Consider the following 26,940-nt stretch of genomic DNA (forward strand, 5'->3'; position numbering starts at 1 on the left):
TATAGCGACGCGCTTGACGAGCACGCCGACCATAGCGATTATTTTAGTACTGCTGCACAACTGCAGGAATCGCTCAACTCAACTCGTACGCCGCTTGTTGCAACGCAGCAGCGGGTGTTATTGCTGACGAATACGTCGAAGTTGACGACGACGTGAATTGCTAGGGACTGACGACCGCGGACGTCATAATCAAAGCCAACAAGGACTGTAAAAAGGCAAAGATCGATCAAGGCAGCAGCGATGAAGAGCCTGAAGACGAACGAAAATGTTAAACGACAATGGTGGTAGTAGCGGCATTCGTTGCTCTGCAGCTGTACCTCGCAGAGATCCCGGATTCACCGTGGAGCGTGGGTAAATTTCGATGCCATACGGTTGGCCGCTCTCTCACATTCTGTCATTGGAAGTGTGCAGATGAAAACTGGCGACTTCTTTCACTAAGTATCTCGTGAATGCACGTCTCATAAAGGTTTTATTTTGATGGAATTGTTAGGCTGCTCTACTAGGAGCGGCATGGTGCGTGATCTTTACAACGAATTGCGACCTGTATGACGAAGGACTTAGAGGTCCCGAGCGCTTCGTTATAAAGGCGTTTGGCTGCACTTCCTTTCCGCTTATGCTTCCCCAAAAGCTAGCAATTTCGCTGGATGCGTTGTTTGGATTCAGCGCCCGTGCTGTGGATACGTGACGGTTAGCCCTCATTCATATCCGGTTTTCGTTTCCCTGTCGACTGGCGCGACCAGCAGTTTCACTGCATTGTACTGAGTTCACGGAGCTCACGGAGAAATAAGGGATCCGATTAAAGCGCGTGTTTCCGTTGTGCTCATGGTTGTGAAAGTATCGCTTAAACATGGCGGCTGGGACGATGACAGTGGAGCTACGGTGGGGCTGGAACCAGTGGTGCACCGACGGAAGGGTTTCGGGGGTTGTAACCCCACCTGAGGCAACTCCCCCCCCCCCCCTTTTTTTTTTTTTACCCCCTTTTCTTTCCTTGCGCCTTTGAGTACTGCAACTAAGATGTAAGACGCGCAATCGTCTGCACACTCGCAAACTTGCGCAAAAAGCGCATTTTTTTTTTTACAATTTCCCGTGAAGAAATTGAAATTAGTGCTTTTTAGATGGTATTGGCAAACTAAGGCAAACTGTCAACCCCCGCCCTCTGCCCTGGCAGAGATCCTGGGTGCGCTACTGGCTGGAACGCTTTGTACGGGAAAGGCCATATGCTTCATTCGCAATACATCATGCTTACATAACACATGTGTAGGAGCCACGGATTCCCGCGCACACTGCATGCACTGGTTAGTGATTGAGAACGGTAGGACATTTCTTCCAAAAGTCGCTGCTCCACGTGTCAAATTCAAAATGCGCGCCGTAATTCGTGGGCCGCGACGGCGCACGCGCATACTCATGCACGTGACAGGCGACTTCGGCAACTTCTCGTCGCTCCCGTTCCCGCGTTGCGGAGGCGGAGGACGAAGGCGCCACCAAGAGCTGTCGTGACCGCCGCCCGTGGGTGTGCGCGCACAACGCCCGTGCGATGGGCAGCCTCCAAAATGCCGCCGGTGCCGAACCCGGCATCGCAGCATCGGGACGTGAGAGTCCGCCTGCCAGTTTCAGTCAACTGGGAATACCAACGGGCCCGGAACTCCGGAACACAGTCCTTTTTGGGCCGGTAAGGTACTTTGCCGCCTCAACAGCTGCTCTCGATGGCGCACTCGGTGGGGCGCGTCAATAGCGCACTTACTGACGTACGTTTAGAATGTCGCACATTGCGTGCTACCAGTCGCCAAATGCCGCTCGAAAGATCGCCGTGACGTTTGCGGTCCTGCTTGTGACCCCTGATCGCGCAGCTGCTCGGGCTAACCACAAATCATGTAGTTGTTGACAAAAACGTCCGGACAAGTTTGATAGTGCAGGCATGCGTAAAACGCCACTTTTTTACGAGTGAGAAATGATCCTTGATCGAATTTTGGACGAAGGCTTTATTTCCGGTGCTGTTACAGCCGCGCGTTCTCATTCTACGGCGAACTTTTGCTTATGTTCGTCGTGTGATCGGAGCAGTAATTTTTCCAAATAAAGACTGCGTGTTTGTTTAGGCATTTAGTGCTTCTAATCGGCGCTTAATGCGCAGTTAGACAGCATTGAAACATTACTCTACATTTCCTACCGTCCTTTTGTCTCTGCACCTGGTTTAATTTTTTTTTCCCCTCTAAAACATATCTGTCCAAATTCCAACTAGCCCAACTCTCTGCCTTAAAAGTTTAATTGCATTAGAACAGCTAGTCAGTCATGTTTTTATGACTCTGTTAGATTTCAGAAAGACTGTGCAATGATGTGAACTAACCCTCTCCATAGTATTATTAACTAGCAGACATTAATTGGGCTCCAAAATGTGCTTGCGGAATACAGGGGCAATGTTTTCGGGTAATCACTTTCGGAGATACTTTCACTTTTGCGAGGTTTGACGTGACTAGAGCCGAAAGCATGGGCACCTACACTGTCACTCATAGATGCTGATGCGTCTAGCATTGGTCATGCAAAATTTCACAAAAGTGAAAGTAAGTATCCCCAAAAGTGATTGCCCGAGAATACCGCCACAGCTTAATTAGTGATACTGTATATGATAACCTTCACTGATGTGTGAAATATCTTTTCGCTCAATTTGTTCGTAAGTGGTGCTGTTTTCTTTCTTTCTGCAGATTAAGCCACTGAGATCTGTGTCTCGATTAGAATGGACATTTTTTACCATTTCATCACTGAGCCTCATTGTGTCCCTGGGTTTCACAGTGGAACGTTTGATAACCTTACCAAAGAACACGGATGATTACACTTTTGCCATCATGTTGTGCTTCACATCATGTAAGTTCATTTATGCTTTGGCATGTCAGAACAGCCTGTCTTCATGACTGTCTTCATAACTGCTCTGAATGATGTGCTACATATGCAGCTGTGAGGAGACTTTCACACACGCCTTTTTGTAGTCTGCCCATGCTATAGCACCAAGCGGCAAGTGATCTGTGCAGTGATTGATAGACTGGACAATTGTCTACTAACAGAATATAAAGCTCTGAGCCAGTGCTACCAAAGGAAATCTGTGCAGAAGGCTTTATCTGCAGTGCTTAAGTTGAGGTCTACGAACATGCCCCGAGGATGCTGCCTGCTACCACTAGATTGTGTATTCAGTGTGCTTTGTTTGCGCTTCTTTTCTATGTCCCTTACCATTTCCCCCATACAGAATAGCCACCCAGATCTACCTCTGGTTAACTTCCTTACCTTTCTGTATATCCTATCGCTCTGTCAAGTCATGATTTGAGGGAGGAAAGACGCAGTACATCTGTGTTAGTGCTTCACAAGAGTGTTGAAGTGGGCCGATTTGTGCATCACTGAACAGGAATGAGCACTGCAAAGGGCAGGACAAAGATTAGAAAGACATGCACTCCATTTATGCACTCCATTTATGCACATTTCTAATCGCTTGCCCACCTTCTGTTCATTCCTGATTTAGCAAGGGCTCCCTACTAAGGAGAACAAGAAAGAAGCCAGACCTGTGAATCTGCTGAAAAGTTGAAATAGCTGTTTTATACAACAATCCTTCAGTCTTGTTCAATCACATGCAATCTTGTGCAACAGTTACTCGGTCGCGCGCAATCGTGTAGCGATAAAATGGGCAGTGCTTCAGTATGCTGTAACATGATATAATGTTGCTGGCATTCTGACTTCCTGCACACCATTCTGAAGATATTTTTTTCACTGCTTAGGAGTAGCTACGCGGCCGATACTAAAAGCAGTGCACTCAATAATACCAGTCAAGCGGGCATGCATGGAAAGGCCTTAAAGCCATGTGATGAATCTTAACAAGTATTTTCTGTGTAATGAAAGAGCAGCTCAAATAACTAGCAACAAATAGCAAGGTTCCTTCCTTGCTAGCAAATCATATTAACACGACATGTACAGACACAGAATGAAGTGCAAGAAAATAAGTAATGCTAGATGAGGGAAATACAGTACATAGAAAAAGACGTGAAAAAGAGAAGCAACAAGGGTAATGGCTTTTTTTTTATCCTATTACATGGACATTCTTATGTGTGTCATTGTTAGACATCTTGGAATATTGGTGTGTGCTTGGGTTCTCTTCATATCTTTTTCTTTTCTCCTCATCTTTGCTACCCTTTCCCCAACCCCCAATGAAGATTAGCCAAGCAGACAGTTAATCTGGTTAACAGCTCTTCCTTTTACCACAAAGTTTCGCTCTCTCTTTTGGTGATATTGTGGTAATATGCAGTTATCAACAGATTACCTGTATCGTGCAGTTGACACTATTGAAATTAATTAAATGCAGGAAAGTCATATATACATACTATACCTTCAAATGAGTATCTACACCTTCTTTTCAAAGGGCTAATACAGATTTTCTGTTGAAGTAGAGCTTTACGTCTATGAAAGTGCTTGGCAGGCAGCTGTTCTGCAACAGGTGCCTAGTAAAATGACCTAGTAAAAATGACCTAGAGCCATAGCTCTGACCTGCATCTTTCATGCTGTCTTAGTTTTTTTTAAACCTTTTTGTTGTCTGTATTCAGTCTAAAGGGCGGTAGTTAACACCTGGCCTACATTTGCATTTGTCAGCCTATTTGTATTAATATTCTAGTCATAGTCATAAGTCATGTGTGTTGGATGATGCTAGTTCCTACTAACTCTTCTGGGAATCAAGAAACTGAAAATTCACTTTTCTCACCTTTTTTACTGTATTCTTTCACTGTATTCTTTCACTGTATTCTTATCCTAGTTGTTACATGAATCAACTCAGTGAAATATGTCTGTCCAAAAGTTTTGTACTCCAAAGCATTAAGCTGGTCACATAATTGGAGTTGCCAAGGAGGATCCATTACCTCTGCTCATGTGATGTCACTGTTCTTGTTTCTTTCTTTTGTTTTCAGTATTCTGTTTCTATTACATTGTACATGGGATATTGAAGGAAAGATACCACGAGATTGCTGTCTTCATCAGCAGTAGCTTTCTTCTTCTTGTCTACTTGGTCCTCAATGTTGCATCAACAAGCCAAACTGTTGGAGCATCCATTGAGAAAAAGGTACAGTGAACGCACTGCCATTATATATGCTTAGCAGAGAACCGTGTTTAACCCTTCAAGGATGGAAAACGAGCTCAGCTCGTCCTGCGCTTTTTTTTTTTTTTTTTTCGTGCGGGCCTGAAGTCTAAATGAAAAAGACATCTGGCTTTGTAGCTGTGGAGTACTAATCGTCTGTTGCTCTGCGCTTCTTCTAGATGGCGTGCTTTATTTTTTGTTCTTGTTGTAAATAACATCAGATAGGCGCAAGAAGCTGTTGAGTGAATTTTGGAGCATAGACTCAATTGTGTACAGTGAAGCCTACCTTCATTACAGTGTAATGTTTTTTTTTTTTGTTTTTTTTTTTAACTTCACCTTTCTGACAGAATCTTTTTCGACGGTCTTGCCTTATATAATCATCAGAATCGTTTGCATATGATGTTGGGAGCATACACTAAATGAGTGCATTAAAGACTGCTTTTGTTGCAGTGTAAAAAAAAAAAGGTTTTTCCTAGTAAAATTCACCTTTCTGACAGAAATTTATTGCATAGCCTTGCTTTATATGATCATCAGAATCAGTTATACTAAAAAAAAATTGTCTTTCTGGCAAGTTTTTTCATTATTTTACTATACTTAAAGGGCAAAAAACGCCAGTCTGAAAGTTTTTTTTTTTTTCTGTTGTTTTTTATCACCTACTTGGATTTAGGTAGACCCGCCACGGTGGCTCAGTTAGCTAGGGCATCGCGCTGCTGAGCACAAGGTCGCCGGATCGAATCCCGGCCGCAGCGGCCACATTTCAATGGAGGCGAAATGCAAAAATGCCCGTGTGCTTGCGTTGTAGTGCACGTTGAAGAACCCCAGGTGGTCAAAATTAATCTGGAGCCCTCCACTACGGTATGCCTCATAATCAGAACTGGTTTTGGCACGTAAAAGCCCAGAAAGAAGAAAAAGATTTGGGTATCTTGTCTAGACTTAACTGTTTATGCCAACTGCAGCTTCATATGACTAAAGAATTTGGCACCCGTAGTTGATACTACTTCTGGCTGCCATTAAAGTACTTATACGAAGATGAGAGCAGTTCAGGATGTTGAGTGCAAATTCGTGCATGCCCCATGCAGGTGCGGCTGGGTGTGGCTGTCTTGTTTTTAATCGGCATCGTGTACCTAGGTGTGCGAGTGGCACACGGATACCGGCGTGAGCGGAAGCTGCTGTTCCGCATCAATGCCAAAGAAGACCTGCAAGCCATGCTCGGATGGCTTTTCCTCTGCTCCTCTCTCATCTTTTTCGACGTGCAGCTACAGGTGGGGGCCAGGCACATATCCACAAGCTTTTCCTTGTAAATTGTGACTTAACTGCTCACAGATGGATAACTCCACAGGTGTGGTTGCAGCAGTGAGTTCAGTGGTAAATGAAAAAGAAGTCTGGCTTTGTAGCTGTCGAATAATAACCGTCTGATGTTGAAAGTTGGCTTGGAGAAGAAGTCCTTGTGAGAAGACAGCATACCCGCCATTGTAGCCCAGTAGCTATAGCGTTGCACTGCTGTTATTGAGATTGCGGGTCCGATCCTGGCTCCCGCAGCCGCATTTCGATGGTAGCAAAATGCAAAACTCCAGTGTGCTTAGATTTAGGTGCACATTTAAGAACCCCAGGTGGTCAAAATCAATCTGGAGGCCCCCACTACGACGTGCCTCATAATTAGATTGTGGTTCTGGCATGTAAACTCCCAAAATTTCATTTTTTTTTTAATTTAGTTTGTCCTCACATTAACCAGTTCTCACTCCTGTTCATATTCATATCCCCTCACACCCTTCATCACTCTCTAACACTCTATTACCCCTTCCCCAGTGCAGGGTAGCAAACTGGATATTTACCTTCCGGTTAACCTCCCTGCCTTTCCCATCTCTCTAACACTCTATGAAATGCAAAATGAGTGTAGAGTGAGTATTATTCATTGTATTCGTGAGTGAGTACGCCGACCTATGCTTGCTTCTTTAATATAAATATATTGGATTAAGCTCAGCAGGACAATGATGGAAGCTAGTTGGTTGTCGCTCATTTCTTCTCTTGAACTCTATACAACATGGAAACATGAAAGACACAGACATACGAATGGAGCACAAACTAAAATCTGATTGTAAGCATCAGAACATCTATTTTCTTCTTTTCCTCTTGTTTTGTTCACTGCCCTTACCCCTGTATAAGTGCATGTATCTATTACCAAATAAATTAGTCATTAGTCTGCATTCCATTCATCTGCCTTGTGGCATCTTCCCTGTTTTCATGTACATACATGAAAACAGGGAAGATGTTTATGTTCATGTACATAGTCCATGAAGAGAAATAAGTTCAATCTACATGTTTCTTTCATTACTTCTTTTTGTGTGTGTGTGTGTAATTGGTCACCACGCTCTGCCAGATGTTCACTCCACTGACCACCACTAGGGGCTGTATACTTGACATTGTCTTTGATGTACAGCTTGAGCATCACGGAATGATAGAAATCAGTTGGGCCTTATAAAAACAGTGGACTTAGTGCGAGCTTTCCGACATGCACATTTAATATTGTATGCATTGACTTGTGTAAGCTTATGTATCTGTCTTGATGGCTTTTGTAATAAGACTTAATCGTGCACTCTGGATCATCTTCCTCTTATTATTTTAAATGATAGTGAATAATGCACAGAAAAAGAAAGTGTAGAAGCTACATATAGATGAGTTACAGTTTTTGTAAGAGCAAGTAACACTCCATCAATATCTCGAGCTTTATAACCATAGGCTTATTACTAGTAAAAAATAAACATTTCTGAGGTGCATCCACCCTAATTTTGGCAGCGCTAATGGTTTCTGGTGTGCTTCTTCTTCTTCTCTCTTCCTCTCTCTCTCTCTCTCTCCTTTTTTTTTTTTTGTCTTTTCTTTTTTGTATCGCATTTTAATTATGTTAGTACAATGCATCTATATATGTAATATGTGCTACGAACTTGTAGGTTGCGTTTATAGGTTGTGTACGAACTTGTAGTACCGAATGATTACGTCCTGGTGCCAATGTTAGCACCACCATAATTCTGTGAATAACTGAGCAGAAACAGCTGGTGTGCATCAGATGGCTCTTTTCTTGCAGGGCACCATGCTCATCTTTGTCATGCACAATGGTGTAGATTTGAATGACATTGAGACCATTGTGCTGGCTGTTGGAGTACTAGTGACCGTAGTCTGGGCCTTTGCAGGGGAATTCACTGTGAGTAGTGCATAATCTGTGCATATTTGTATAACTATGATTTATGAAGAGTGTGCCACAAAATGCATAGCGTAATATAGGATTATAATCAGCTGGTCCTGCCTATCGTTCGTATTTTAATGCAGTGTACAATTCTCAGAACTCGTAAACAGCCGAAGACAGAAGTCCACCACAGTTTGTGAATCACAATGGTGGCCTTGTGATGGAGCTTCCACAAGTTTCAATATGCGAGAAGCACTGGCTGCAAACCGTGGTGCCACGGGTAACCAGAGAAACCACCGGGTTTTTTTTTTTAATGAGTATACATTTTCTTGGCGTGGTGGTCAGTGGCTGTTTATGGTGATTCACATCTCAGAACAAGGCTCTATGGGAGTATAGTCGAAACCACTTACAACAATATTCAAGTGCCAAGAAAGTTCCGTTGTTATAGCCATGTTGCATGAAAAAAAACAGAGGGGACAGACGTCAAAACATTTTAATTAGACAGAAATACAGTCAAACTACTTATAGCATTCCTGGTTTTAACAATACTTAATAAAACAATGAGCAGCTGCAGCACCGTGAACATTTGTGTGTGTTCTATAGTTCTATATTCTATGAAATAAACCAGTTACTACAATGTTTCCATGCCACATTATTTTTTATAGCAATTAAACCTGGTTACCTCCCACATTCAAGGTGGGAACTCAGCCATGAGACTACAGCTGTTCATGAGTTCTCAACTAAAGTGCTCCACATATCTGAGTTGCGTTGACACAGACTTTTAAGTGTCCCAGATGTTACTACTAATAGTAACTACTAGTTGCTACTATTGTTACTACTAATAGTAACTAATAGTACTAATAGTAACTAATAGCCATAATAAAAAATAACAGCTTGGCTGCATACACTCCTTTCTCTGAGATTCACCTTGTCATATTGTCTGTCAGCAGTGTTTCTCACAGCTCTTCATACAAAGCAGACAAACCAGTTCTGCTTACATATTTCGCACGCATGTGTTACTTGCACAGTACGTGCTACACATCACTATGGCTACTTTGTGCCCGAACGTTTTTTCTATGGTATTACAACTAGCATATATAGGGAAATTTTCTGCGTATACTGTGTTACAATGGCTGTAACATGTGATAATCCCCCTCCCTTCCTCCATTCACTGCAGATATACAAGGAAAGTAAGGCCTGGCTATGCGTTTTTGTCCTGCTATGGTTCCCCAATGTTGTCTACATAGGCCTGAGGCTATACGATGTAAGTTGCCTGTAGACGTGTCTCAACACAAATATTCATCTAGTATTAGTATACAGGCAGAGCCAGCTTAGTATGAGCATACAGTTAGCTGAGTTTAATGTATGAGAAACATTGATTAGTTTCAAAGCGGAGCTTTCTTTGCCTGCACTCCTGGGTTTGGTGTGGTTGCTGCTGGCTGTTGTCTGTTGCCGGGTAAAGTGGCATCTAAGCAGATATATTTGTGGATATATATATATATATATATATATATATATATATATAGACAAAGGTCACATGCGCGCTGAATGCAAGTAGTGCCAGCAAAGAGGCTTATATAAACCCTGTATGCTGACTGACAAAGTGGTGCCAGTAAGCGCACCTCTGTTCTGCGTAATAAAGAAGATAAATTCCTGTATAAAACCTGAACATATAATGTCAGCCCGTAATTATCTCTAAAGCACACTGGCCTTTTAATGAAATAGCACATTATGTTCGATAGATTCCTTGATTTACTTGATTTACTTGATTTTCTTTGATGTAGCCCTTTGGTATGTGGTCGTGTGCCCATTCTTGGCCAATGCTCCAGTATGAGTATGTGCCACTATGGCACAAGGGGTACAGAATGCTTAAATGTAGCTAGGCTTGTGTATTACTTCCCGGCTCATGCACCTGTTATAGATGTTCTTCCTTCAACATACATCGCCTTTGTCCTGGCGACATGAATTCAAAAACGTCTCGCACTGTACGAAAGGGCTTGATTTGTTGTTTGCGTTTCGGCGTAGCTAGTGAGTGATGTAGTGCATAAACATAGAAATTGCATGAGAATAATGTTGTGATCTTTGTGGTGGATAAACATAAACATAAACCCATCACGCTTGTGCAGAAGGGGCTAATGCCCTCCAAACGAGTGCAATGCTGGAGCATCGGTGATAACATTGCATCAAAGTACAAGTTGCACAGGATGAAAGTATACACAATTGTATGCACCGCCAGTAGTTGTATCGCATTTAATTAAGAGCTTCACTAAAGCTTTGATTTACATAGATTCCAACATGTGCTTTGGATCTGCATAATTTCTTTGTAGACGTCTAGCTTCAAAAACATGCATGTTCTTGCATGGGCAATCATTTTATCCTCCTCCTCCACCTCCCCGAGCCACCAGTAGTGTAATTTGTCAGGAACTGTTTGGTGCCTGGTTTTTTAGGATATCAATGAGCAAAAAGAGGCGATGGTGGCAGGTAATTGTACAGCTGCTCTTTTATTTGAGACCAGAATAATATTATGGCATGTGTGGAACGACTAGTACTCGCCATGTTTAAGGTGCCATCTTATTGCTAATTTCTATTCAGGTGCAGCTGAAAGGGATTTCAAAATTAATGTTATGTCTAAAATATGGATTCATGAAGTAACAAATGTTGCGAACTAATGCAAAGGGAGTCGTAAATTGCTAAGGTGCACGCTGTCCATGCAGAAAGGGCCAAGGAACTCGGGGCAGTCGAAATTAACGCAACGTCCTCCATTACGGCTTTTCTCTTCATTCATCATGACCCCTTGATGTAAACGCAATCATTCAGCCTATTTCTCTTTTTGGCAATGTGAATCACTGTAATGAATATGAGAGCAAGGTCATGGGTTTAGTACCTGGCCATGGTCACCATAGTCTGTGGGACAGAATGCAAGAATGCCCGTGTAGTAGCAAGTTTTGGATGCACTTTAACCCTTTGACGTCACTTGGACTCTTCCCAACACACAAAAATATCTGTTCTGGAGGCACCCAACATGCGCGCCTGCTCGCATTTGCCAGTTATTTGTGTTGGTAGCACGCACTTTCAAGAACTTTTCTAATAAGTGCACTTGGCAATGTCTCCTAACGAGGGCAACACATTTTTCTTTCCTTTCTTCATGCTTTAAGGGATTTTCGCATGATTTGTGGCATGACGCCCTGACAGGAAGACAACGTTTCATGTGCGTGTGTTTTATGGACAAAGTTTGCATAAGTTCAATGAATCTGAAGATTATTTTAGTGCCGTGTATACCTGAGTGCTTTTCCTGCGTGGTGCCTAAATGCGTGAAGTGGTTCCTGATTGGAACGATTACAAATTGGGTAAATGCGCTTGACCGAAAGGGTTAAAGAACTCCCAAGTAGTCAAAATTAATCGGGAGAATTCCACTTTGGAATCTCTCATAACCCCTGAGCCCCTGTGTTGCTAGAGTACTGAGTGTAGCACACAACAGAGCAATAGATGGGGAACAGACAACATAGACGAGCTCTATAGTGTTCATTCCCTGTTCATTGTTCTGTTGTGTGCTACACTCGGTCATGGAGCACCAAATAGCTCATGCTTGTCCATTGCTTTAGGAAGTTAAACACCATCAATCCATCAGTAACTAACTTTTTGGTGCTGTGTGTAAGCCTACCCCTCTTATTTCCTGCAGTTGCAACGAAGCAAATCGTTGACCGTTCTGTACCAGGCCACAGTGACATGTGCTGTGGTTGCCCTACTGATTCGAGTGATATTGGCATTTACCATGTACAAGGTGGTGCGCAACTTTGGCCGCGGGCTTCGAGAAAAATGTATGTATGCATGCGTGATTTTAAATATTTTCCTTCTCATCAACCAGGTGTTTAAGCATAAAGGGGGCTGGCTGTGTATACAGTTAAACCTGCTTATAACGAACCTCCATATAACGAATTCCTGGATATAACAAAGTTTTTCTATTCCCCTGCCGTTACTCCATAGAAGCACATGTATTTGAGACCTCTACGTAACGAAGTGGCAGCGGGAGACCCCCTCGAAATAACGAATTTTCCACGCCGACAACCTAGAGATTTTGCTCCAAGTTTTGTCATTTTTGCGCTAGCAGCAACCGGAAGCACCTTCTCCGCCACGACGGAATGCGGAGCGGTGGCGTCGCGCTTGGCGCGCTTGAATTCACGGCGACTGCGAGACGAGAGCGAGCGCATGTGTGCGTGCGTGCGCGAAGCAGGCCTGCATCCCTCGACCCGGCGATCTTGCCACCGTGGGCGTGACCTTTCCCCCTCCCTTCATTCAAACCTGATCCCGCCGCTTGCTGCAGCTGGCCCAGCCCGCCAAGCCGGCACTCTCCTTTTCCTGTTGATGTTGCAGAAGGAAAAAAAAAAAACATTTTTTTTTTTTCAGCGCACTGGCAGCGCCACTCTTTGGTTACTGCGGACGTTTCTGCGCTTCACTTCACTAACCTGGCACTAGGTAGCTCCCGTAGCTTCGACCGTGTGCTGTAGTACGTGTGCTTAGGCATTAGTGTACCAATTTAGTTAAACAGCGAATGTTTACAAGTTTACACGGCAGATAAAACTATCCTTACTTCGTATAGCTGTTTGCTAATTTGCTGTCGCAATCGATGCTTCGCCTTTTGGGCGAAACTGGGACTTTTATTGTTCATCGCAACTTTAGTGTATTGGGAGTAATTTTGAGCGATAGTTGTATATCTGTATGAAAGCATGAGGTGCGCTGTAGGTAAAGGATATTGTTTTCCTGTCTTTTGGTCACGGAAAACGAGTGCGCGTTACTATCGAGGGCGCATTAGAATCGAGTAAATACGTTAAGCATTTCTTTTTCGAATTTTCGTGCCGAACCTGCATATAACGAAATCCTCTTTATAACGAAGTTTTTCGGGAATTTCTCAATTTCGTTATATCCAGGTTTAACTGTATATTGGGACTGCAAGGACAGCTACGAGAGAGAGATCAGACATTGCACTTGGTCATTTACCTCGAGTCATGATTCTAGAGCGCAGAAAATATTTATAGTTGAATTGAATCGGGGTATACCTCGATTTACTTGTCTCGTAACCACTTAATGTAGTATTAGTGGTGTGTCATCATTGCAACCTGTCCTTAAAGCGTTGCTTGCTTGGCATCATTTAATGGCATAACGGCACAGAAGTAGAAGCCACTCCAACAGGAGTGACCCTGTTGCCAAAATACCTATCTGGCCATAAGTTTCAAAGCTGGGGACTGGTGATGGGAAGTTAACTGCAATGGGGCCCCGTATTTCACACTGTCCCCTGCCTGTCTACCAATGTTCTTACTCCATTTAGTCAGCTTAGTTCTTATGCCACTTTATTAATTTCTTCTTTTTTTTTTTTCTTGGCAATGATAGATGCTTGGATGCTAAGCCACAACCTCTCCAATAAAGAGTTTCTGACTAGAGCTGCTTATAACTGCAACCTGGTGCAGCCTCTGATAGTGCTTAATAGTTCAAATAGATGTTCAGAGAGGATGTAATATAGATTGGCTCAAGTTACCCGTTACAATTTTTTGGCACAATCTGCAAAGATGAGAAGTTGTCATTTTCTGTGCTTGGTGACTGAGCATGAGCTGCACTCTTCTCATTGTCATTATCCTGACAGCAAGCACATTCCCATTACTACTTAAAAGAAAAGTTGTAAGATTGTTGTTTGCCATTCCTCTATTACAGTACTATGGGAGTGCTTGTGGAATGTAATCAGCACGAGCCCTTACGCTTTTTGTTTTGCTGCATCACCTTATTGCGGACACCAAACACAGTATTACAGGTAGCTACGATTAACTGACTGCAGCAAAATGTGCAAGTTGTCATATCACTTTCACATCACACTTTCCATGTTCTTTTTTTTTTTTTTACTAACATGCTGTCACACTTTTCCAATGCTCTTTCTATTTGAGTTTTGTGCTTGTAAGTGAACTGCTTCTGACTAACTAAGGGGGCTCAATTTCCCTAAATTGGGGAAAGCAGTGTGCGCAGGAGAGTCATTGGAGTCGCTGCGCCCCTCCACTTACTACCGCTACTCTGCTCCTGACGTGGGTGTAGCTCATTCACCCTGCAGGTGAGGCTTTTGCAAGCTATGGCAAAGGCTCCCTGCACGGCTGGCATGCCCTATGCGGTGGTGGGCATGACACATTGCACGTTGCATGTCGACACTTTGCGACAGCTAGCTAAGCAAACACGGCTTGTGGAAAGATAGGACAGAGGAATACGGAGGAACACATCACCAAATCAGTTTTTTTTTTATGGATGCGTAGAGCGCTTGCATGAAGCCCCTCATGCAAAGCACAGGCGTGGAACGAACCTGGTAAAAGGTGGTGCATGTGCTGAACTTGTGAAAAACAAAAATGCATGGGTTTTAGTTGGTGCAACACATTTTGTCCTTATTTTCTGTCATTTCTGGCATATATTTTCAGTGTGGTGCACATGCACCACGCTTGGCTCTCTCAATGGGTAAAGATGATTGTACCTCACTGGAAACCGTGAGCATAAAAAAAAAAAAAAAAAAACGAAAAGATTGTTTCTGCAGTACCATTCTGATGTATTCACATGCTATTGGTCTAAACCACAATGACAGGGGTGCAAGCTCTCAATAAAGACATTGCGTGTGACGTTGCCCTTCTTTGTGTCGCTTTTGTGCAAGTTGGTCTTTATCAAGTGCGAAACTTCACTGAAACAAACCACAAGTAGCCTGTCGGCTGAAAACTTGCAGTGGTGGCTTAAATAGCAGCTGTGGCTTTGCCCTATTCAGCAAGAGGCCAGAAGGTGCAATCCTCAGTTGTAGCAGCCTTACTGCAACGGGGCCTGAATTAAGAGGAAAAAGAGCTTGATTGAGAATTAAGTGCATTGAGAGACCTGATATGGTCAAAATGAATCTACAGCCATTCGTTACAGGGCTCCTCATAGCCCAGGTGTATCCTTCAAGTACATAGACCAACTAATTGGTGTTTGAAGTGGAGTTGTCTGGGACAACTGGTCAGAGGGGACCCAGATCACAAGAAGGAAATCGAAAAAATTACTGTGCATGCACCAGACATTTTCAATTTATGAATGGCATTTTATGAAAATCCTTGAATAGGAAAGCGTATAATCATTGTGTTCCGGCAGTGCAAACTTAGGGCCAAGCTGGGGAGAACAAGGATACTTGAGAAAAAGCTGAAGACCATGCAGTGAATAATGGAATAGAAAATTCAAGACAGGATAGCTTTTTATTTGTAACCACTAAAGAATACATTGAATACAATGGTTAAGTTGTGCTGCTCAGCATGAAGTCATAGGTTCAGCTCTCAGCCCAGTGATGGAGGCACATGCGTACCACCTTATATGGACATGTCCAGGTTTACAAACGGAACACTTGCATCTCCTACAGCAAGCCGGCCTCTGCTACAGTGTCACAACCAGCTATGACCACTGGATACATGATAACAGATTCCACAAAACACTGCTTCAATTCACATACAACACAGGCCTCACAGCACACATATACACATCAAGAATTGCCTTATCTTATCTTATGCTTTATGCCTTATGTATTATGGTTGGTCTCAAAAAAAAAAAAAAAAGAAAAAACTCTCAGTCGCAGCAGCTGCATGCTGATGGAGGTGGAATGCAAAAGAACTTGAGTGCAAAGATCTCAGTGTATAGGGTAAAGATTGCACGTGTTCAGAATTAACCTGAAGCTGATCACTAATGGCACCTTTTGTGGTCCTCAAATAGCATTGGTGCATTGAATTCCATCACTCTTTCAACCACAAAAGAATACATATGGTCATTAGATGAAGCGCTGCAATTAATTTTTCCTGCTTAGATGGGCTTAGTTGCTGCTGTGTACCTTACCATATATATATTTTTTTTTTCTAAGAAAAAAAAAAAGGAAAATAATGCTGTTATTAAGACTATGGCACGATGACTGCACAGTATCATGAAATTTCTACCGGAAATAAACATTTCAATAAAGTCCAACTATTCATACCTTGAGGAATCTGGCAGCATGTTTAATGAATACATCTCTACAGTAGAACTGCAGTTCTCTTGCAGGTTGAAACTGCCTGTGCTCATGAAAGCATCTAATTCATCCATGCTTTGTCCTGTTGCCACTCTAAAAACGTTCATCACTGAAACATGCTCAAGTGTTAGGTCTTATGTAAGGTTCATGACTAAATAAATGAAAATGGTCATATATGCTAAAGCTCTGTGCAGCTTTTCTGAACAAGATTCCTATTACTGAGAAAGTCTTTGTGCTCCCTAAGCAACATTGGGGTGTTTGGTTCAATGTACAGCTGATGATTTGCAGATTATGGTTGTTCAGATAAGCTAGGACATCTGTGTGGAACACTGTACTAAACCCATTGGAATGTTAGTAGTGAATGTGAAGGTTATTGGCTTTTATATTGTAATTGTCACACCTGTCACTTTCCTAGAGCATCAAATTAAGTTGTGGACTGTTTTAAAGTTTATTCAAATGTAGTCCCAACATACAAGCATACAACATAAGGCAATCACACGTATAGTGGGATTGTGCTGAAGACAATGCATTGGACACTTTTAATATTTGCACTCACACATCTTTAATTAAGAGGGCCATTCCGCAGCATGATATATTTCAGCACTATCGCATGTGCAGAGCTTCTGTTCAATCTTGTGACCATACACTGAAGCATGACTGTTTCTCTGTGGTGCTTCCTTGGTGGGTTGTGACGCTGATTTTTGTGAACAGAATGTGAAGGAAAACAATCGAAGTTTACTGCCTGCACAAAGCTGCCTGCTGAAATGCAGCATGTACTTTGTACATAATTCAAGCAGGCAGCTAACATATCTATGTGACATGTTGGCATCTATTTCACACAATTCTTTTCACGTGAAAGTTGTTGCACTGTTACTTATGCTTTATTTCTCACAACTCATCTGCGCTTACTTCTTACATGAGCGTAGCAAAGAAAACAAGCATGCAAGACGAAACTCTAATGATATTTTGCTAATTACCGTATTTACCATACTTGATTCTAATGTGCCGTTTATTGTAACACACCTGATTTTCACGGCCAGAAATAAAAATTGCAGTGCCTTCTATTGTGATATGCAACTCAATTGTCATATTTCAAAAAATGAGAAATACAATGCCCTTGACTGTTCACTGACCACATTTTTCTTCTTAAGAGATAAAATAAGTGGCTGTCTGTTCTCGCTGGGAAAAAAACTAAGTAATTACACCCGAGCCACACTGGTCTGAGCATCATTCATTATCTCTGTCGGAGGCCTCCTTATCACTACTGACAGCCCGGAGCATCTTGCTGTCCATAGCATTTGAGATAATGCACTTCTTAAAACACCTTGAGCACTATGACTACCTAATGAACTTATGGAACAGTCACAAGTAATGTTGCAGCAACCGCAGCTCCTGCACCTGCAGCCGACATGTGGATTGGATTGGATAACAGGAATTGCTAAAGGGGCCCTGAACCATCCCTCAGGCTTGGTGAATAAACACATTCCGCGGATAGGAAATGGAGCTGTGAACATATCAGCCAAATTTTGTAGTTATGCGCGGCACGTGGAGTTTGCAACGAATCTCAAGAGGTTCACGAATGGACCTCTCTCCAAATACCCTCTTTTCAAACAGAGGTCTGTACCTCACCCATTTCGAGGCTGCTGGCAGTGCCGGTGTCTGTCACATGGCATCATAGAGCAGATTCTCATACACAGCTGCTATTGGCCTATAGTTGACATGAAGAAAGCAGGATGTTTCTATCAGTGTGCTTCTTCCTACTGCTATTTCAACAAAAATTGCACACTTCCGCAAGAAACTGACTGTCGTCTGCTCACACTCGGCTGCGCCAGCCCACTTAGGAATGAAACGTAGCGCCATAGGCGGGCTCCTTCGGAATGAAGGACGTTGAGGGGGGATGGTAAAGGTAAACACTGTGCTTGTAATATCTCCGCTCATACTAGGTCTTTCTAAAAAGTTATTTTAGTAATATATTCCTTGGAAGGCACCTCATTCATTCCAAGGCATTTTTTAGGCCTGAAAAAAAAAGGTTGTTCAGGGCCCCATTAATGTTGATGACAACAGCTTGTTACTCTTGCAGTTTTGCTTTTGTACTTGATTCTCAATCAAATGCAAAAAATGTCTCCCAGGCTTCTTGGGGCCTTCTGAAGGAGGTTGTTGACTCATTTGTTCTCTTGAAAGTTAGATTCGGCCAGGAGTACATTTTCACTGCAAGTCGAAAAGCGGTTTCTGCTGCAGTAGTCATCTAAATTAAAGCACACATCATATTTGCTTCCATGTTTTTTCTGAAAAAAAGTGGGTGTTAGAATTAGTAAATGCTGTTAATGCTGAACAGTGCTAACAATTGGTAACTAATTGAACTTCTGATAGCTCTCTGCCAGCTTGCAGGGCCTCATGTTTAGGGTGCTAGACTATTTTCAGAGGGCATATTTTGTATGACTAGATCTTACCGATATAAGGTGCATTGTCCTGCTGAAGGCAAATCTTGATAATGTCTCTTTTCTTAAGTGTTAGCTTTTGTTAGCTTTTGCCAATGACACATTTGCATGCTTAAGCCCAGACTACAGCAAGTTGAACAGCATTTGTGACTAATTAAGTTGCTTGAGAAATTCTGTGAATGACAGAATCATGGCAAAAATACAGGCTCACTTGGGTGACACCACAGAGGGCATATACTCAATGTAGTGTAGTGGAACTGGTAGCTTTCTTTCATATGTGGGCGTGTCTAGGAGAGGGGAAGCCATACAGAGATAGTTGTACCGTAAAATTCCGAGCAAGCGCCTCCCTCAAACAAGTTGAAATTACCGGCAAAGTGAGGGGGGCGCTTTCCCGGAATGGCACCGAAATTTAAGTAGGCGACGACAAACGTTTTCCACCAAAAAAAAAAAAAGCGCAGTGGGCATAGATTTAAAATTTAATTGAACATGAACTTCATTAAGCCAAAGATTTGTTAGTGCTGTTTATCACTCTCAAGACCATGGAAATAACTGCAGAAAAAGCACATCGACGCTGCACCGGCACGTTGCCGCGACCGGCGATACGAACATTGGTTATGCAGCTTCTACTCCAGGCAAAATTATGTGCGCTCGAGTAAAGTGACGCATAATATTCACTTTATTAAGACCATGTCCACGATCAAACGTTTAGCACTAATGAGAGTTCCAGTACAAGTCAAGCTCATCTGCAGTGCATGGCTACCGACGGCGGACAGTGGCTCGGCCATGCTCGCATCGCAGCTGGCAGCTCCGCAAATATCAGCATGTTTTCTTCTACATGTGAAATGATTGTGAGGAGTGGGTAAAGCGGCAGCAATGGTAACAAAAAATTGCTGCTTGGGAATGTCGGCAGTTCGTTCTGAATTGCCGTCTGCTACAGATTCAAAGTGAACCGGAAAAGGCCTAGCGACGATAGCGGTGGTGAGCATGGAAGAAAGAAACAAAACAGGAGAGGCCCTGACGTCACGTTTTTGAAGCTTGAAGTGCAGCTATGTTGGTGTGCCATTCCCTTTGCGCCTCCAATCAGGGGTTCTGCAGCTCGCCGGAGCAGATGGGGGTGAACTTTGAACTTGCATTGTTACGAGCCACCGGAAGTGTGTGCTGCCGACGTGCGTCAAGACAAAGCCTACGAGCATCTGTAGCAGTTTTAGTGAAGCAGACGCGCTCCTGTGTCTTTCCATTGCACGTTGAAGAAGACGGTGGACGACCCGCGCCGTGATTGCTTGAGTCGATCTGTTGCTGGCTGACACTCACACTTACAGACCCAAAACACAACTTTCAAGCTTACGCACCACACTCCAAAGTCAGCTTTTCTCGCGAACAAAAGGTGCTGCGACAAAGACACCGGTGAAAAAATCTTATCTCACTTTTCAGAGACCGAGAGCAGCAGCGAAAGCTTCAGGAGCATGGTTGCTATGGCAAAGCTAACATTTGGGGTACCCGTCCCAGTGCTCCTTTGCGAAAAACAGCAAGTGACTTCCGCCAGACTTTCTCCAACACATCCGTGCTGGCTGGGGCCTCTCCTGGGTTTTCTTACTCCATGGTGGCGAGTGATTAGCGGCGGTGAAGCTGCCGGCGACGCCAGAGCGTAGCCACGACCGCTTTGTTGCTGAGTGGCCACGTTGCTGTGCTGCAGGGAAATCTGTACTGTGTGACAGGCTGATCTCGCCGGCGGTCCACGAACTGCGGACCGCCTCCCCCCTCCCTCCCCCCCAAAACAAAGAAAGCCATGGAAACTTATTTTTTGTAGACGGTATATGGCAGGCCAGCGTTTTCTGGGCGCGGTGCGTGATAAGGGCGTGAAGTGGGGGGAGGGGAGGGGGGCGCTTTCTCGGCACGGAAATTTGAAATTGGCAGTTCAGTTAGGGGGGGCTCTTGTACTTGCTCGGAATTTTATGCTATATTAATACATGTGTTGTTCCATGTCCTTACTGGTACAAAAAAGGTGCAATATGCTTTTTACAGTTGTGCGAAAGGCCTTAGGCATAGCAAAACTGGCACAGGACAAAAGAGTGACACACGCACATGCACACACAGACACAAAACACTAGCGGCGTGTGTGCATGTATTTGTGTCGCTCTTCTGTCCTGTACCGCTTGCGCTACGCCTAATATCATTAGTAGGATGCAATAATGAGTCCTACGTGGATGCATAGTTTTTTTTTTTTTTTTTTTTTTTTTTTTGTTTTAACAGCAGATTATGCGATGCATCTGCATTCTTGAACTACAGACTGCAACATCATATTTGTCTAGGGAGAGTCAACTATATATGGTCTTATTTTAGTAGAAATGCGTTAACATTGGTGAGGATCGTATCAGATAAAGCTTTGGCTTCATCGATCCCATCATTTTCTTTTTCCTGTTCTTGTGCTTTCCAGCCAAGGCTACTGTGAATACCTCAATTGTACTAGTTTTGTCTGTGTGCCTCCTGTACCATGGCTAGCCAAGTGTGTGGTTAGTCAAGTGCCTGGGTAGCCCACATCATGCACAATCAAAGAATTCAACTTTTTATAGTTTTTCACACAATTGGTTCCTCATCATGAAATGAACTGTTTGCCACTTTCATAAAGGAATAAGCAGTGACAGCTAAACTTCCTGTACATATCCAGAAACACATAGGAGCCTTAACCTACAAGTGCACATAGACATTAAATGGTAATGATAAAGACAGTAAGATGGGTTGTCCTAGTGAAGAACAGTGAAGCACAGACATCCCATCAGTATCACAATAAATGCCACTTGCCAATTATTGCAACAAGGGTGACATTGATAAGTAGTCAAGCAAGGTCATCTCTATGTGCAAGCAAACATCATTTAGATTTTAGAACAATTAGAGAAGTTGGGCCAGCTGGTGTGTATTTCAAACTTGAGGCTAAGATTATGCTAATTAGGACATCTCTCCATTAATCTTCCCTTATAGTACCTTTCAACCAGATTTGATTGCACAGCACCGCAATCGCAATGGTGCAGTAAACAAAATAATGCCTCCAGAGAAGAACACCACTACGATACCACTTAGCAAATCATACTTACTCCTGTGCTACCACAACAAATATTCTGTGGAGTGTGGCTTTGGTTATAAATTGTCTTGCTAGATTTTCATGCAGCTTAGAATTTGCGAGCGCAGCTTATACGCAAGTGTGTGAACACTGCTGTACACCTTTTAAGCTACAAGCATGGTTTGCATCAGAATTTAACTTTTTTGCCACTGCCATGCAGCGTGAAATTTTGGCTGCAGCTGTACATTGAGTAGATTGCAGCTCCCATCATTTGGGTAAGTGCGATCACATTCACCGAGAAGGGCAGCTCAACTGTGGCAGGATGCACATATTCTGATGAAAATTTCACTACATTTGCAATAACGACTTGTGTCGTTGCATTTTCTGCATTGATGCTCAGAAAGGTAATTGAAATTTCTCTCATTCCCTTGCTAAAAAAATTCTTATGGTTGGTAGACAGCAGCTCGGGAATAACAGATAAGTAAAATTTACAGAGAGCAGAGGCTTGACATGTACATGTCAGAAAGCAACACGAAAGCATATAATAAGTGGTAACATTGCCTTTAAGTTTTCAGAGCAGCTCCCAGCAACAACAGAAATTGTAGCAACATCTAGCCGAGGCTAATTCATCAATGTTTATTGAAAAAAGTACTCCACTTCATTAGAAAATAAACTAATTTTAGCCCCTCTCATAGACTTCTCACTAGAAAGAAGCCCAACCTGGGAAAAATACTGTGAAATTCATGCCATCATAATATTGCATCAATGATGCACAATTTCTAGGGAAAAATACTTAATTATAGAAGTTTGTTGTTCACTTTCTCCACTAGTAAACTTTTTTTTCACCAATTAATAAATGTAGATACAGCTTCAAAAGAGTAATCTACTGGTCTATCCTAAATAATTGCATTCATTTAGTTTCCCTTTAATTTCAGTGTTCTTAATGAGAGAACTCAAGCAATCATTTGTTTTCAATGTCGTAAGCACACATTAAAACGTTGGCTTGTGCTGGTATGTCAGCAAAGTAACTATGTGTTGTCGTTTTCATGAGCTCATGTTCTTTTTTCCCCATTGGTGGCCATGGAAACTACAGTGGAAGCCATTGGGACCAATCAGCCGCAGCCCAGTGAACAGGCTGGAGATGAAGAGGGAGTGTGATCTGGTCTTAAAGCATGGTCGGACACTGTGCCATGTACAGTGTCCGACCCAGCTGTGCACGTCAAGAGCATTCTGGCATGGATGATTAAGAGCCAGTGCTACGTGCCATAGCCCACAGCACAATGAGTGTCTGCAATCAATCAACAAGCGTGGAAGTGCCCCTTATATCACCCTGTTTATAGTCCAGATGCTTCTACACATTTTGGTGATATAACTGCCATCTTACGAAGTGCAATTCTCACTGTGAATGGGCTGCAGCCTACGACCAAACAGTCGCTGTCACGTTGTGATCGTCAGATTGAGTTAATTTAGTGTGGCATACTTTGGTTCCATTATTTTTAACATGGAACTGTTAAAACTAGTGTGTGCCAGGTCTTCTATGCCCGGAAGTGAGAACTGCAAAAACAAAACTGGAACATCATTCCATCTGTTATATTCTGTGCATGCGGCTTTTGCTTCATGTTAAGCGAGCAAGTTCCTAGTGTCATGTTCCTTTGCTATTATCAGAAATTGTTTTTGACATCCTGGCTGGTATTTCATGTCATAGTATTCTCATTTGTTCACTGTTTACATATTCTATTGTTCAGTGTTTATATAGTGATCTCGGTTTGTGTTGCTGAGTGATTGTTGTCAATTCATCAAAGCCTAAGGCTGTGCTAGTCTGCGTGCCACTAAAACTGAATACTGTAGGTCACTGAAATATACCTTGCGTGCCTTGTAGGCCAAAGGGTGCCTCTTGTATGCTTTTGACATTGTCAACTGATCTAGCGACAATATTTGTCTCTTAAGTAGATTGTCCCCAGTTCTGTTGGCAGATTGTAGCACAGCAGCACTCTACAGTACTAATCTGACTGCATCTGCTCAATGCTTGTATTCTTGTAGTTTCTGCTAAGTGTCAGTTTCTATTGAATACCTGAATTATTATTGCAGGACAGCTAGAGGTGTCTCTGTTAGCAAGTTGTGCAACATGTAGTGGCACATTCTAAGCAATGACATCTAATGTCCCATATTGCTGCAGTGCACTTTTTTCTATCAAGTACGAAGCTCCAGAGCTTCCCTGCAGGAAAAAGAGAGAGAAAAAAGAATTCTGTCTTAGGAGAAAGAAAGCCTAGATCCTTTCCAGACAGTTTTCATCATTGAAACATCACTTTGTCAAAAGGCTCATCACTATGAAGAAAATTTGTATATTATTGGGCCAAATTAGGGGATTGATGGTCACACAGTTCAGTTGGTTTAGCTGTGTAACAGTCACCCTGGACACATATTAGGATATTATGCTATTGGTGTGAGTCCCAATGTATTGCAACGCCCACTGACCAGACATCAACTGTCAAGTAGCTTTGAGAAGGTTCTAGTTGCCGAAAAAATGCTAATCGAAGCATCAACCAAAATAGTACCGAAATTTAAGGACATTTGATGTTCCCAGTTATTGCGGAAAAAAAATGCACAGCCTGACTATACTACCTCTTGCACACATTGATGTAGAGTTTTAACAGTTAGCTTCTTTTCATTCACCTGAGATGGTGCTCTCTAAAGCTGTTGACCTTCTAGACATGATCATGCTCACAGAGCCCTTCATTAATTTTGAAGGTGACACATTTAGGCTCTCAATTATAGTCTAGACATTCCTATCTAATTTTGTAGAAGTTGCTGGTGGAAGTTGGTGAATTGTACATTCTACAATCGTCATTGTGGCAGGAGCTTGTAAACGATGTCTTCCCACATTAATGAATTACCCCTTGTAAGTGCATTTGCACACTCATAATAAGCAGAGGCTCCACAGATTGTTGCCTCTGCCATTGCAAAATTTGCAGAAATGTGCCATTTCATGTCACCCAAAGCAATTATATAACCAGGTTGTAAATAATAGAGGTAATGTTGATGTGCTTCCATGTATAAAATGCAATTTTATGCCATTCAAGAATGCAAGTAGTGTGTAGTCATCAGTAGATAGGTGGCATTTCTTGAGACCATACAATGCATGCATCTGTGACAATATTGTTTTTCTTAAACATCTATAACTGTCTGCTTCCACCTCACCAGGCATAGTTGTGCTTCTGTTCAAGTATGTGTAACACAACTTACTTTATGCTGAACTGTAATGGCATAGCTTAATCTCGTAGCCAAATTTTATTTTCCGAAAAACATTTGAAGTACTCTTAAAAGTACTTGCACGCGAGGTTACAACATCCAAAATTAGTTTCACATTACTTTCTACACCAGGGTGAAATTAGTGGGCTTGTTACAAAATGAAACGGGCATCTGTGCAAAAGAATGCTTTCATAAATGCATGTGTTCTCACTCTACACCATTTGAAGTTGAACCAGCTCATACCTTCTCGCATCCTCTAAACTGGATTATGTTGCGGAGATGATGAATTCAATTTGTAAAACAAATGAATGCATTTGCATAGTTTTCTTGAAGTGTTCCTCATCGGAAACTCTTGTGTGCGGAGCACGAGTGCAATATTGTGGCATTGTGATGTCAGCATCCAGCTTTACAAGCTCAGGACCAGTAAGTCACAAAATTTCGGCAACCGGCTTGAAGTGGTTAAGCAGAATAGGTAAGGTGCCACGTGGGCAATGCTGGTAGGCACCGATTTCAGGCAGGTAAACTTACTTTGTAGCCTGCTTTTGTAACTGGGGATGTGTTGGAGCGTGAAACAGCTTGTTGTGCAGGCATTTGCACCGACAGAGCTCGATTTGAGGTGCTCACATATCACCTTAAAGGGACACTCAAGAGAAATATTAAATCAAAAGTCGATTTTAAGAAGAGAAAATAAAAGCTTTCTCTTTTCAAATTTTGCCCTAGTGCCCCGGTGCTAGTACATCGGTGTGACATCTCGGATTTCATAGTAGTTTCTCATATTTGGGCCGTTTTGGCTCTGTAAAAATTCGTGAAACTTGCTAAGTTCAATCTATAGCTCCTTTAGAATACAATTAAGTTCATCTTTACCAAGAAAACATTAACTATAGCCCAAGAAGACGCTGTAAAAATTGACGACCTTACAGTGAGCTGGTGTGGGAACTGCAAGGCTGTGATGCCACCCATCTTTCATTTTTGTCTCTTTGGCTTACCAAGCCTCCTTTCACTGCAAGAGTTTGGTGTTGTAGAACGGCAATTCACTAATGCAGCTCAAATTATTTTTTGCTTTAGTGTCCCTTTAAACGGACACTAAAGAAGAATGTTAAGTTAAGCTGGATTGGTAAATAACACTTGTGGAACACTATAAGTATCAGTCTTACCATTAGCAGAGTCTCGGTAAACCAGAAAAGATGCAAGAACGAAAGACAATGCTGAAGTTCGGGCCCACACTAGCTCCTCACGAAATCATGATGTTTATAAATCGTGTGCCTGGGACTAATTAATAATGGTTTATCAATAAACAAAGACTGCATTTCGTTGCAAAGCATCCAAAGGCTCAAACAAGTGATTACCGTACATTTTCTTAATAGAAACAGCCCAAGTGTGAAGATACATTGAAATCCACGACATACCAATGTATCGGTGCTACAGTTAGCGTGTAATGTTCACTTTGCCCTTCATCTGAACATATAACTTTGCTTTTGCCACCATATAAATTGAAATTACCTTGAAAGATTACTTCACGAGATTAAACTAACTTAATTTTCATCATTAGTGTCTCTTTTAGTTGGCAACACTTAGCCTAGTGGCCACAGTACTAGTTCCTGTCGCAGTATAGCCCAGTGGTGGTCATTACTTGCACATATTGTTGATGATGCAGCGTGTGGAATATACATACTTGAAGAATCGTGGAAAACGAGGCTGTAAGTCATTGAAGGAGAGACTGCTAATCCTTTTTATGTCACGGAATCGGCACCACTGTGCTTTGCGTGCATCTATTCACCAAGATCTTGATTTGTGGAAATTTCTCATGTATATCATCCAACACAAAGCATTTTCACACTTGTAAAACATGTACTTTAATAAATAAAACATTTGCCTTGGTTTACAAAG

General features: G+C 42.4%; 1 protein-coding gene across 5 annotated transcripts; it reads left to right on the top strand.

Annotated features, from left to right (window-relative positions):
* The first annotated feature begins 1,378 nt into the window (after positions 1-1,378).
* On the top strand, positions 1,379-26,939 carry LOC119446736 (uncharacterized). Of its 5 annotated transcripts, XR_007466167.1 has the most exons (10): positions 1,392-1,669; positions 2,697-2,856; positions 4,932-5,083; positions 6,178-6,360; positions 8,178-8,294; positions 9,454-9,540; positions 11,956-12,094; positions 14,274-14,367; positions 22,898-23,117; positions 23,150-26,939. XR_007466167.1 is itself a non-coding variant. In XM_049664356.1 (9 exons), the coding sequence occupies exons 1-9, from the start codon at positions 1,535-1,537 to the stop codon at positions 22,932-22,934; spliced, it is 1,104 nt and encodes a 367-aa protein (XP_049520313.1). In that variant the 5' UTR covers positions 1,392-1,534; the 3' UTR covers positions 22,935-26,939. The 5 variants fall into 5 exon arrangements, 4 of the variants coding, with proteins under 4 accessions (XP_049520314.1, XP_049520313.1, XP_037567187.1 ...); XM_049664356.1 differs by having other exon boundaries at positions 22,898-26,939; XM_037711259.2 differs by having other exon boundaries at positions 1,395-1,669; positions 14,277-14,367; positions 22,898-26,939.
* The last annotated feature ends 1 nt before the right edge of the window (position 26,940 follows it).

Source organism: Dermacentor silvarum, chromosome 3 (assembly GCF_013339745.2).
Source record: "Dermacentor silvarum isolate Dsil-2018 chromosome 3, BIME_Dsil_1.4, whole genome shotgun sequence".
Classification (NCBI taxonomy): domain Eukaryota; kingdom Metazoa; phylum Arthropoda; class Arachnida; order Ixodida; family Ixodidae; genus Dermacentor; species Dermacentor silvarum.

Coding starts and splice junctions, on each gene's coding strand:
- LOC119446736 (XM_049664356.1), top strand. CDS start 1,535: ATGGGCAGCCTCCAAAATGCCGCCGGTGCCGAACCCGGCATCGCAGCA. Junction 1,670..2,696: donor ACACAGTCCTTTTTGGGCCG/GTAAGGTACTTT, acceptor TTCTTTCTGCAG/ATTAAGCCACTGAGATCTGT. Junction 12,095..14,273: donor CCGCGGGCTTCGAGAAAAAT/GTATGTATGCAT, acceptor AATTGGGGAAAG/CAGTGTGCGCAGGAGAGTCA.